The following is a 13,144-nucleotide window of genomic DNA, read 5'->3' as shown; positions in this document are numbered from 1 at the left end:
CAGTGACAACATGAGGAGAAGCGTTTTCATGCAGCAAATGGTTGGATCTGGAATACACTGCCTGAGAGTGTGATGGAGACAGGGTCAATTAAGGCTTTCAAAGGGAATTGAATTATTATCTGAAAAGGAACAATTTGCAAGGCTACTGGGAAATCGCACGAGTGTGGCACTGGGCGAATTGCTCCTTCAGAGGACCAGCACAGACATAACGGGCTGAATGGCCTCCTTCTGCGCTGTAACCATTCTGTGATTCTACCCTTGAAGCAGAGTTACAACCCAGCAGATGGTTGGATTAGAACGCTTCCCTTCGGACCCCAATTCTAAATTTCCTACAATTTGATGTTCATGAATTAGTAGCATTGATATCAATGGACGGGACCTCTGTATACATTGATTAAGCCGTGTACGCACCTACTGGCAATGGGGTTAGGACGCCGCCACCTGGCATTTGTTCGGGAGATGCTGAGAAGGTCACAGCGAGCGCTGCTCAGCAGCAGCAGACGAAGGAGCATCGTCTGGTCCCTGAGCCCTCCCCGGAGGAGGCAAAGCGTTCAGCGCTCACTGACCAACACGGGTAGTCTCTGCCGCCCATCCGCAGCTCAAGGCCTCTTGCAAGTTACTCTCACTGCTCTAAAATAGCTTGTCTTTTCCCTCTCTCCCTCCCACCCCACCACCCACTCGGAGAGACGATGCAGCTTGCTGCTGCGCTACACATCCTCTTTTAATAAATGGGTAGGGGAGCCTCATCTCCAGGGCAACTGTTCTGTGACGCCACTAATGACAAGTTTGTGTAAACGTGATTAAACTTTGCCAATGGAACCAGTTGTATGCAGTGTTAAAAACGGTTCGAGATACTGATTCCCGTTGCTTTCTCCATGGGCTAGCGCCTCTGTCAGAGGCAGATTTGCTCCCATGCACTCACTCATGGTGTACCATAAGATCGCTTGCTCTTCATATAAACTGAGGTGCGCCCTTAAATATGATGGGGTGCAGTGTATTTGAGCAGAGTGGATCATAAATGTTGACAGACTTCAATTTTATGTTAAAAAAATTTCATTGTCAAACATTTTACATGAACAAAATAATTATTTGTTACTTGGCCTCCCCTCTTTTTAGGATTGGGATATGATGTCATTAATTTGCATGACATTATCGTCTGTTATTGTCCATTTTCTAAAAGCAAAATACTGCAGATGCTGGAAATCTGAAACAAAAACAGAAAATGCTGGAAAAACTCCGCAGGCCTAGCAGCACCTACGGAGAGAGAAACAGGGTTAACGTTTCGAGTCCGTGCGACCTGAAGAAGGGTCATATGGACTTGAAACGTTAACTCTGTTTCTCTCTCCACAGATGCAGCTAGACCTGCTGAGATTGTCCATTTATATTCAGCCCATTTATCCCATCTCAATCACAAAATCAAAAATAATGTCGAGGAAAGCCTTTGGGCCTATCGTACCTTATCAAGAATAATTCACGCCTATCTAATCCCCATATCACAGTGACCATTTGATTCTTAAATTCTTCATGTTTTTCTGCCTGTGGTACCCACATTTGAAGTCCAATCTACATTTTGAACAATCTTAGATTGAAAAAGGATTTTCTGACACAAATCTTAAATTTGTGTTTCACCAGTTTGATCCTGTGCTTTCTGGTCCTACTGTTACAGTTTAATTTAGTGGTTTGGACATTTTTCTTTCTGGGACTGGTGGAATATCCATTAATTTAGGGTGGAGAAGGGGGCGAGATAGAGAGTTAGCTCTGTCCACTAGCAACGTTTGTTGGGAAGATAGATTTCATTCCCAGATTTCTATCAACTGCATTGGCGCTTTAATGTTGAGGGATATACTTGTATTGTCATCCTTTTGTTTTAATGGGTTACATCTTTCCTGGCTCTAATATTCATGTGTGAATTTGTGTTTGTAGGTAGTCATTGTGGGTGTCCTGACTGTATGTATTTTGTTCTTTTTCTAGCACAACTTGGCAGTTGTGAGAGTAACATGGGGTCAGAGTTTCCATGGGCAGGTATGTTGTATGTTCTTGCCGTATGACTACTCTCGGCAATACAGTGTCAATGGAAGGGGGAACCATCTGTTAGGATTTCAAGTCTGGCATTCTAGACCATCCTATATTCAATGCTTTTACTTCAGAAGGCACACATGGTACCATTAAAGCTTTATATTTCCAGAGGAGTTCAGGAGATGAAGGTGAAGATATGCTGGTCCTGGAAATATAGGTTGTTTTAGCCTTTGATTAAGGGATTATCATATCCCTAGTCTGGAAACTGTGCACATACACTGCAGTGGTTCTGAGGTGGTCTGGATCCATGGCATAGGAGCCAGTCTCGATGGGCTGTGCTTCAATGTCCAGTCCACTTTCCTATCCAAGGATATTTTGATGCAAGATTTTTCTCTTAACCTTCAGGGATTTCAAAAACAAATATATTACTGCAGCATCTCCAGTTATCTTGATTCCTTTTTACAGGTGGATTATTTAGACGTGGAGTGCCATTTTTTCAATATAATTTTCAAAGACACGGATTTCCATTTATTTTATGTTCTGCCCTGGCATCAAAAGTGCACAATTCAGAGATCTCTGCTTCCTGTTCTGGATGCTCATGAGAATGTTCTCATTGAGCTTTATAATTGCAGCCACTGCATCAGAATGGTGAGATGTGAGCTGCCTTTACTTAGGATCTATTTCTATCTCAATCACTTCTTGAACCATTTCAAGAATGGTTCTTGAAAGGCTGAGTCTAAAGGGACAAGTTGTGGTGGCAGTATCGATGGGATTAGGAATACCTTGATGTGTGGAGTGTGCTACATTGAGTTGTCTGCAATGGGAAATCAGGTTAAGCCAGTGTCCATGTCCAAAGGGGTCTCACTTTGGCGGGGGGGTGGGGGGGGGTGGGTTGGGGGAGGCTGCAGGTAGTGTCTTGAGGAGGTTGGTCATTGAGTTTCTACAGCTACAGGCATTGACAGATGTGAATTGTGTTCAAAGCTAAACAAGGATAGGAGAAAATGCTGCCTCATGACTGCACACTTTCTGTGGCCCACTGAGGAAGGGGTAGCTTTGATGTTCTGCTGGGGAGAGGGTTGTTTGTGCAAGTTCTCTTCTGTTTTTCTGTGATTGGGCTGTCAAAAGTATGCCCTATAAATTGCCTGAAGTGAAGTCTTCAAGATTCATTGGGTAAAGATACTCTCAAAATGGAATTCAACTCTACGTATCCATACAATATGTAATTTAGTCAAATTAGCCAAATGCTGGGATGTATTAGGAAGTAAAGCTAATTAAAACCATTAAGCTTCTGACTAATGTAAGATCCTAAGATAATTCAACAATAACAGTTTCTAAGCTAGAAGCCAATGGCATAGTGGTATTGTCATTGGACTTGTAATCCAGAGACCAAGGGCCATGCTCTGGGGACCCGGGTTTGACTACTGCCACGGCAGAAGGTGGAATTTGAATTCAATAAAAATATGGAATTAAAAGTCTAATGATGACCATGAAACGATTGTTGGTTGTTGTAAAAACCCATCTGGTTCACTAATGCCCTTTAAGGAAGGAAATCTGCTGTCCTTACCTGGTCTGGCCTACATGTGACTCCAGACCCACAGCTCTTAAACGCCCTCTGAAATGGCCTAGCAAACCACTCAATTGTATCAAACTGCTGCAAGAAAGTCACAAAAAAGGAATGAAACCGGACGGACTACCTGTCATCGACCTAGGCAATCTCAGCCCTGCTGACCCTGCAAAATCCTCCTTACTAACATCTGGGGTCTAGTGCCAAAATTGGGAGAGCTGTCTCACAGGCTAGTCAAGCAATAGCCTGACATAATCATCCTCTTGGAATCCTCTGGTACAGATAATGTACCAGACACTACCATCACCATCCCTGAGTATGTCCTGTCCCACCGGCAGGACAGACCCAGCAGAGCTGGTGGCACAGTGGTATACAGTCGGTAGGGAGTTGCCCTGGGAGCCTTCAACATCGACTCCGGACCCCATGAAGCCTCACGGCATCAGGTCAAACATGGGCAAGGAAACCTCCTGCTGATTACCATGTACCACTCTCCTTCAGCTGATGAATCAGTGCACCTCCATGTTGAACACCACTTGGAGGAAGCACTGAGAATGGCAAGGGCGTAGAATGTACTCTGTGTGGGAGACTTCAATGTCCATCACCAAGAGTGGCTCGGTTGCACCACTACTGACCGAGCTGGCCGAGTCCTAAATGACATAGCTGCTTGACTGGGTCTGCAGCAGGTGGTGAGGGAACCAACAAGAGGAAAAAACACACTTGACCTCATCCTCACCAACTTGCCTGTCACAGATGCATCTTTCCATGACAGTATTGGTGGGAATGACCATCGCACAGTTATTGTGGAGACTGAGAAAGAAAAATCACCTAAAGGGTTAAATTATAAAGGGAAACAAGAACAGAAAAATAAGAAGAACAAGCCTGGACACGTGAAATGACCTGAGATCAAAGGTTAGGCAAAGAGTAGATAAAAAGGATGCATGACACAATAAACACAAACAGATGTTGTCTCATGGAATGAATAGTACATTGTTAGAAGAGATAAGGGATGATCAAGAAACTGTATGGGTAAGCAAAATCAATTAGCTAACAGATATAATTATAAGAGAATAAAGAAGGGAAAGTTAATAAGATCACTCAAATTAATAAGATCACTAAAGTTAATAGGATCACTGTGTGAATATGCTGGAGCCACGTAATTGTACTGTATAAATACTGCTTGTTGAACACTGTAACGATGAGCAGATCCATTGTGATCTACTCGCAATGGCCATTGTACGGTTCAGCGCTTAATAAATTGTACTCTTTCCTGAAGTAACCTGCATTTGCTGTATTTATTCTTTGACAAGATGAAGTCTCGCCTTCACATTGAGGATACCCTCCATCGTGTTGTGGCACTACCAAAGTGTTAAATGGGATAGGTTTCAAACAGATCTAGCAACTCAAGATTGGGCATCCATGAGGTGCTGTGGGCCATCAGCAGTGGCAGAATTGTACTCGAACACAATCTGTAACCTCATGGCTCGACACACCCCCCACTCTACCATTACCTTCAAGCCAAGGGATCAACCCTGGTTCAATGAAGAGTACAGGAGGGCATGCCAGGAGCAGCACCAGGCATACCTAAAAATGAGGTGTCAACCTGGTGAAGCTATCACACAGGACTAGTTGCGTGCCAAACAGCATAAGCAGCAAGTGAGAGACAGAACTAAGCAATCCCGCAACCAACAGATCAGATCTAATCTCTGCAGTCCTGCCACATCCAGTCATGAATAGTGGTTGACAATTAAACAACTCACTAGAGGAGGAGGCTCCACAAAATATCCCCATCCTCAATGATGGGGGAGCCCAGCACATCAATGCAAAAGATAAGGCTGAAGCATTTGCTACCAACTTCAGCCAAAAGTGCTAAGGGGATGATCCAACTCGGCCTCATCTGGAGGTCCCCAGCATCACAAATGCCAGTCTTCATCCAATTTGATTCACTCCACGTGATATCAAGAAATGGCTGAAGGCACTGGATACTGCAACATTCTGGCAATAGTACTGAACACTTGTGTTCCAGAACTTGCTGCGCCCCTAGCCCCTAGCCAAGCTGTTCCAGTACAGCTACAACCCTGGCAACGTCCCGGCTATGTGGAAAATTGCCCAGGTATATCCTGTACACAAAAAGCAGGACAAATCCAACCCGGTCAATTACCGCCCCGTTGGTCTACTCTTGGTTGTCAGTAAAGTAATGGAAGGGGTCATCAACAGTGCTATCAAGCGGCACTTCCTTAAGCAATAACCTGCTCACTGATGCCCAGTTTGGGTTCCGCTAGGGTCACTCAGCTCGTGACCTCATTACAGCCTTGGTTCAAACATGGACAAAAGAGCTGAACTCCCAAGGTGAGGTGAGAGTGACTGCCCTTGACATCAAAGCTGCATTTAACTGAGTGTGGCATCAAGGAGCCCTAGCATAACTGGAGCCAATGGAAATAGGGGGAAAACTCTCCGCTGGCTGGAGTCATACCTAGCACAAAGGAAGATGGTTCAGATTGTTGGAGGTCAGTTATCTCAGCTCCAGGGCATCACTGAAGGGGATCCTCAGGATAATGTCCTCGGCCCAACCATCTTCAGCTGATTCATGAATGGCCTTCCTTCCATCATAAGTTCAGAAGTGGGGATGTTCGCTGATGATTGCACAATGTTCAGCACCATTCGCGACTCCTCAGATACTGAAGCAGCAAGTGAAAGTAACAGCAAGTAATATCCAGGCTTGGGCTGGCAAGTGGCACGTAACATTTGCACCATGTAAGTGTCAGGCAATGTCCATCTCCAACAAGAGAGAATCTAACCATCGCCCCTTGATGTTCAATGGCATTACCATCATTGAATCCCGCACTATCAACATCCTGGGGGTTACCATTGACCAAAAACTGAACTGGACTAGCCACATAAATACTGTGGCTAAAAGAGTAGGTCAGAGGCTAGGAATCCTGTGACGAATAACTCATCCACTGACTTCCCAAAGCCTGTCCACCATCTACAAGGCACAAGTCAGGAGTGTGATGGAATACTCCCCTCTTGCCTGGAGGAGTGCAGCTCCCACAACACTCAAGAAGCTTGACACCATATAGGACAAAGCAGCCCGCTTGATTGGCACCATATCCACAAACATTCACTGCCTCCACCACTGACGCACAGTAGCAGCAGTATGCACCATCTACAAGATGTACTGCAGGAATTCACCAAGGCTCCTTCGACAGCACCTTCCAAACCCACAACCACTACCACCTAGAAAGACAAGGGCAGCAGATAGATGGGAACACCACTACCTGGAAGTTCCCATCCAAACCACTCACTATCCTGACTTGGTGATATATCACCATATATATATGTTCCTTCACTGCTGCTGGGTCAAAATCCTGGAACTCCCTTCCTAACAGCACTGTGGGTGTACCTACACCACATGGACTGCAGCGGTTCAAGAAGGCAGCTCACCACCACCTTCTCAAGGGCAACTAGAGAAGGGTAATAAATGCTGGCCCAGCCAGCGAAGCCCACATCCCACGAATGAATAAAAAAAAATACAATCTGTGCTGGAGGTGCATGTCTCAATAAATGACTGTAGGTCATGAGGAGTGTGGAATAATGTTCACATTCCATAATTACCAATACAGTGTCCTCTATTTCTTTATCAATATTCCCTGATTTTTTTTTTGAATATTTCAGAAAATTTTGTTCCTTTAATCTCCATAGTTTTCCCTCAGTGTTTGTCTCCACTAAGCAAGATAGGTGCTCATTGATTTACTAACATAACACTCAACGAACTTTACACTATTTCAACAGGTCAGATTACACATGGAAGTTTGCTAACTTTTAGATGTAGCTATAGGTTTTCTAAGTTCCAGTCGTACTGATGCAATATCTTTTTATCAGTACAGCAGGATTAAAATGAAGAAATAGCACACACTTCATAAAAGAGTTCTGCATGTTCCGTACAAATTCATTATTGCTCAGCAAACTATTGTTGCATGAAAGTGCCATTGACCAAAATGGCACAGACCTGAGCAATGTTCCCAGCTCCAACAATTATGTAACTTCCCTTCAAATTTCACCAGTTCCAGTATACCAGCTTTGCATCCTTTGACAGGGACAGACAGACAGTTGCTTGCTTCGGCAAGGAGCAGCTGTGGATCCATTTAAAACACTTCTCCCACATTGCCTCACACAAAGCTGACAGAACAAACTTACTTCAGAATCCGTTCAACAGTAAGGTAGGAATATGCTAATAGAATTGAATGCCAGTGCTTTGTCAAGCCTCTCTTTCTCTTGTTATTAGTTGTCTTTTAGTCAGTCTACTGGGATTTGTACGGAGGGAGTTTACTCTGTGATCTCCATCAGTGAATGCTATGGGGTATTTTGTGTCATATGCATGCTACAGATTACCATCAGCAAAAAAGGTTTTGCCCTATGTCCCAGTTATTTTCCGACCCGGTCACTGAAGGATATAATAAAGATTCAAATTAATAGCCGGGTGTTATATGTTAACCAGGAACAGTGAATGATGTCTGCTGAAATTTTAATTGTTAAATGTATTGTGCAAGGAAAAGAGTGACAGCTGTTACATACTGCCTGCGTGTAATTGCTAAAAGAAAAGCCAGTAACTATTACATTCTTCCGTAAGTCAAACCCAGCTCTGTTGTCGAGATAAGTCCAGCTACAGGGTAACATAGTTATGAAACAATATTTTACTGGGTGGTGCAGTGTAGAGAACGGTTATTTAGTCACTATGAATGAACCAGTTCCAAAACTTGAAAACTGAAAACAGTAGTAATAACTGCTATTCTGTAATGTTTAACATTGAACAATTTATGAGCAATGTAAATATATTAACAGGCACTCTACATGCAGGTGGGAATCAACTTGCAAAAATAACAGGGATGTGCTCTCTTCCAAAATTACAGTGTACAAAGTTACGCACAGTTCAGAAACTCTCTGTATAATATCCTAGTGTCTGACCTGGACTAGTCTCAAGTAGTACAGATTGTTCCTACTGTTTAATGGAGCAGTGATTGGGCCCAGCTATTAGACTGCAAAATTGACTTCCAGAGTCTGGTTGTGGCCATTTGTCTCTCTTTTCTGCTGCAAGGCTACTCTCTGTGTTCTCTCTTCTTCCCATGCACTTTCAATTCTTTGTGCGCTTTCACTCTCTCCTTCACTCCAGGTTTTCCACAGCCTCCCTTTTTACTGCAGTCAAAGATAATTTTTCCATTTATTATCCAGCCTCGTTGTAGCAGGATAATAGGATCCTATGGAAGGGTTCAGCTCTATAAAGAATAATGGACATCTGCCAAAAGAGCTGTAGGTTATAATCTAATCAAGGGATTCAGATGGGTTAAACAGAAAATTATAGACTGATACTCTATTGGGAGTGGGCTACAATCTGATTGATAGGTTCAGATGGTTTGTGTGTAAAATGTTGCAGGTTAAACTATAGACTGTAATTTATAACTTTTTTGTGGTTCCATTCTCAACAATAAAGTGCCACTCAACAAGAACACAGATCAGAAAGCTGGGCTCAAAGATCAGCTTACCCATTTCACAATAATCCTGATTTTCTACTAAAACTGTCTCGACTCAGGCATTCTGGTCTTGGCACTTGAGTGTCCAAAATATGCTTCCATATGCAAGCCTTCCTACAGCCCCAGAATGGGACTTCCCAAAATGTATCCACTAATTGAGAGGGTTCTATGACATCACAACTTGTGACAGTGAAGTTTCCATAGTTGATAATTATCATCTGAATCCTTACACAAGATTAGTGTCAAGATCAGCAGGTTTTCCAGCCAGTTCCACTAATCATGTCTTTGCATATTTTGGTTGAACAAAGGCATTTGTGGAGAAAATGAACTGAAATGTGTTAAAAAGGAACAAAAGAATAGAAATCTAAATGAAAATTCTTTACAACCATGTTTACTGATGTTATCCACTCTAAGATGGTGAGCAGAAATTTCATTCAATTAAATATTGGAAAGACTGAAGCCATTGTTTTCAGTCCCATCCCTAACTCTGTTTCCAAGCTACTGACACCATCTCTCTCCCTCGCAACAGTCTGAGGTGAAACCAGTCTGTTCATAATCTAGGTGTCGCATTTGACCCCAAGTTGAGCATTCGACCTCATACTCATGCCATCGCTAAGACTACGTATTTCCACCTCCATAACATTTCCTGACTTCACCCTTGTCTCAGTTTAACTGCTGCTTATTCATGCCTTCAGTACTTCTAAAATTTTCTATTCAAATGTACCACTGGCTGATCACCCACATTCTACCCTCTGTAAACATGAAGCATTCCAAAACTCTGCTGTCCGTCACATAACCCACAGCAAGTTCCATCCCTCTATCCAACCTGTGCTCGCTGACCCACAATGGCTATCCATCAAGCAATTTTTTACTTTCTCATATTTTACAAATTCTCATATTTGTTTTCAAATCCCTCCATTGTCTTGCTCCTCCCTATCTCTATAACCTCTTCCAATTGCACAGTACTCTGGGAATAAAAACAAAAAATGCCAGAATATGCTGACAACAGATGCTGCCAGACCTGCTGAGTATTTCCAGAATTTTCTATTTTTATTTCAATTTTCCCACATCTGCAGTATTTTGCTTTTATTTCAGTACTCTGGGAATCTGTGCTCATCTAATTCTGGCCTCTTGAGCATCCCCAATTGTAATCACTCCATTATTGATGGTCATGCCTTCAGCTGACTATACCCTAAGCTTTGGAATTCCACCTCTCTACCTCACTTTCCTCCTTTAACACATGCCTTGAAAACCTATTTTTTGACCAAGCTTTGGGTCATCTAGCCCAATATCTCCTTGTATGGCTCGGTGTCATATTTTATTTTATAATGCTCCTTGGGAAGTTTTATTATGAGAAAGGTGCAATACAAATGTAAGTTGTTGTTGTAAGATACCACAAGTAAAACCATTCTTCTCATGTTTTTCTCAAATTTTAGATCAAATGGATGCCATGAAGACCACTGCAGCACTGTTCCTGAGCTATTTTTGCTTTTCATCTTCCGTGGCCGTTTGCCCCAGTCACTGCATTTGTTACTTCTCTAACAATATCACATCTGTGACTTGTGTCTCACTTGAATCTATTCACAAAGTACCAGAAAACATTCCGTCCAGTGCAACAAGCATATCGCTAGAATTCACCAACATTACCACACTAAAAGAAAAGGATTTTGCTGGGCTTTTCCAACTCCAGGAGCTTCACCTTTCAAGCAATAAGTTGACAAACATCTCTTCAGGTGCACTAAAAGATCTCCATCAGCTGACAGTCCTCGATTTGACCAACAATTTGCTGAATACATTCCCACCAGATTTATTTAGCACCTCTCTTAATCTAACCACATTGAGTTTAGAGGGAAACAAATTACAAACCGTAAATCCTTTATGGTTTCATCATCTTCACAGGCTTGAATCACTGAGTTTATCAAACAATATGTTGAAATCCTTACCTCCCAATTCATTTCAAAATCTGACTAATTTGATAGCACTTGATCTTTCCAGTAATAAACTTGAAAATTTCCCAGCAACTTCATTGAACAAATTGTCTAAGCTGGAGAGGTTAAACCTGGGAAATAATCAGTTGCACAGTATTCTCCCTGGTACCTTTGATCACGTGCTCAATTTAGAATATTTGTTTCTTGGTAGTAATAAAATTAGGGCGATTCCAGTGGGGCTGTTTAATAAACTACTGAAGCTGGACACAATAGACCTTTCAGAGAACAAATTAGAGTCACTTCCTTCAGGAATATTTGATAAACTCCTGAACATTGGGATGAAATGGCAGCAGGGCTTAGATCTCTCACTGAATCCATGGGTTTGTAACTGTGACTTAACATATCTGTGGCGCTGGATAAAAATAAATTCTGAAAAACTATACGCCATTGGCTCAACAGTATGTGCAAAACCTGAAACAGTCAGTGGGAAACAGGTTAATACACTATCTGAAGTGGAGCTAATGTGTTAAAGTAATTGCTTCTAAATCACTTTGTATTAGATTGTGCTTTACATGAATCAGTTCAAGAAAATAAAGATTAATGTTCTACTTTGTCTCTGGCATCAAACATTTGAATAATCTTTTTATGGGTGAACTAGCAGCGCAATGTAGCTGACAGATGCTGGGCCAAAGTGTGGTGGAACATTTATCCACGTTTGATGATTACACACATGGTGAGTTCTCAATCTTGGATTTGCTGTTTGGTTAAGGCACTATGCAGAGATTTTGCACAGGGAGGGAGAAACGAGGCAAGTCACCAGGCTACCGCCTGTCCCCTACCAGTGGGCCAGTGTATTAGCAGCATTGGTGAAGCCCTGTAAGTGGCACATCCACCTGCTCTATTAGCCAAGATGGTGTATGGGGTGGGCAGGCATAATTGTCGTATGAGGGTATTCGGCATAGCAAGGGTTAATATGGGACTGGAGAACAGTACCACTCACAGTATGATGTAGAGAGACACATGACAATAGACAGATGGAGTTGTATGGAGAGACTTGAGTAGAAGTCAGCATGAAGTTAGCTCCCACTCTGGGCTATACTTTGTACATGGGTATCCAGTTACTTGCTACCAATAACCACTATTGTTCAACCTTACAAGCCTCTGAACATCTTTGTGAGACCTACTGAACAAACCCTTACAACATGGTGACAGCTAATGAACGAACCCAGAGCCAAAGAAGCTGGTGAAGGACATGACATCTGAAAAACTAAAGGAACAGCATTCAGCCATCCAAGAACAGAAGCTGAGGAACGCTATAATAAGAGCCACGGCACCACAAGGGCTGTGGTGGAGAGAACCATCGGTCTTCTCAAGATGCGCTTCCGTTGCCTGGACCACTCGGGGGCGCACTCCAGTACCCCCCAGATCGCGTCTCTCTGATAGAGGTAGTCTGCTGCGCTCTGCACAATCTTGCGCTGGAAAGGGGAGATACAGTTGACGATGAAGACCTTGACCTTGGATGGGGCTGCACATGATGAATCCAGCAGTGCCTCAGAGGATGAGGAAGCACAGGGCGATGATGAGGGGCAGAACGATGACCCGCACTTACACCAAGGAGGCAGGGACACTCGGGATAATTTAATCCAAAGAACCTTCAGCTAGCTCCACACACATGGATCAGCAGGAACAGCATTGCTTGGCACTTCCACACGTGGCACTTAGGTGCCACATCTTCCACCTGTTCAGCTGCAAATAAGGGCTTAGTACATAAACATCAATGTCCACTCAAACACTCATGATAAATATGTGAAAGAGAAAAATGCACCACAAACAAAAGACCCTCAGCCATGGTAACAAAGGTGGACTTTATTGTGTCCAAAAGAAAAGCACACAGCGCTTTTTTCCGATAAGAAAAATATGGGTCCCTATTCTAAGGCCAACACAAAATCACCAGTGACATACCCGTGGAGTGCCTAAGGTGCCTTATGCTTACGTGTTCTGGTGCTACGTCTATGTGCCACCCCATCGCTCTGAGTGGCTTGAGAGAAAGCCTGCTGACTCTGCTGTCCTATTGGCTTCGATGAACTTGGCGGGCGTCCTCTGGCCCATGG

The 13,144-nt window shown here is 43.1% G+C and overlaps 2 protein-coding genes across 8 annotated transcripts in view; one reads left to right on the top strand and one right to left on the bottom strand.

The window, feature by feature from the left end:
• The window catches only part of LOC144693909 (very long-chain specific acyl-CoA dehydrogenase, mitochondrial-like), a 92,093-nt gene extending 81,561 nt beyond the window's left edge, over window positions 1–10,532 (bottom strand). For 5 of the 6 annotated variants that reach the window (XM_078564119.1, XM_078564115.1, XM_078564116.1 and 2 more), the window contains exon 1: window positions 9,118–10,532. Coding sequence is in view for 1 of the 6 variants with exons in the window: in XM_078564114.1 (XP_078420240.1) it covers window positions 9,118–9,121 (4 nt within the window). In the remaining 5 variants the exon portion in view is untranslated. Of the gene's footprint in view, window positions 1–8,542 lie in introns of all 6 variants that reach the window. The other variant, XM_078564112.1, reaches the window with a different exon arrangement.
• LOC144693911 (uncharacterized) lies at window positions 4,513–11,646 on the top strand. 2 transcript variants are annotated; one of them, XM_078564121.1, is made up of 2 exons: window positions 4,513–4,606; window positions 10,542–11,646. In XM_078564121.1, the coding sequence occupies exons 1-2, from the start codon at window positions 4,603–4,605 to the stop codon at window positions 11,561–11,563; spliced, it is 1,026 nt and encodes a 341-aa protein (XP_078420247.1). In that variant the 5' UTR covers window positions 4,513–4,602; the 3' UTR covers window positions 11,564–11,646. The 2 variants fall into 2 exon arrangements, with proteins under 2 accessions (XP_078420247.1, XP_078420248.1); XM_078564122.1 differs by lacking the exon at window positions 4,513–4,606 and adding an exon at window positions 7,383–7,797.
• The last annotated feature ends 1,498 nt before the right edge of the window (window positions 11,647–13,144 follow it).

Source organism: Cetorhinus maximus, chromosome 19, assembly GCF_964194155.1.
Source record: "Cetorhinus maximus chromosome 19, sCetMax3.hap1.1, whole genome shotgun sequence".
Classification (NCBI taxonomy): domain Eukaryota; kingdom Metazoa; phylum Chordata; class Chondrichthyes; order Lamniformes; family Cetorhinidae; genus Cetorhinus; species Cetorhinus maximus.
The sequence above is the reverse complement of the archived record's forward strand: the minus strand, read 5'-3'. Positions and strand labels throughout refer to the sequence as shown.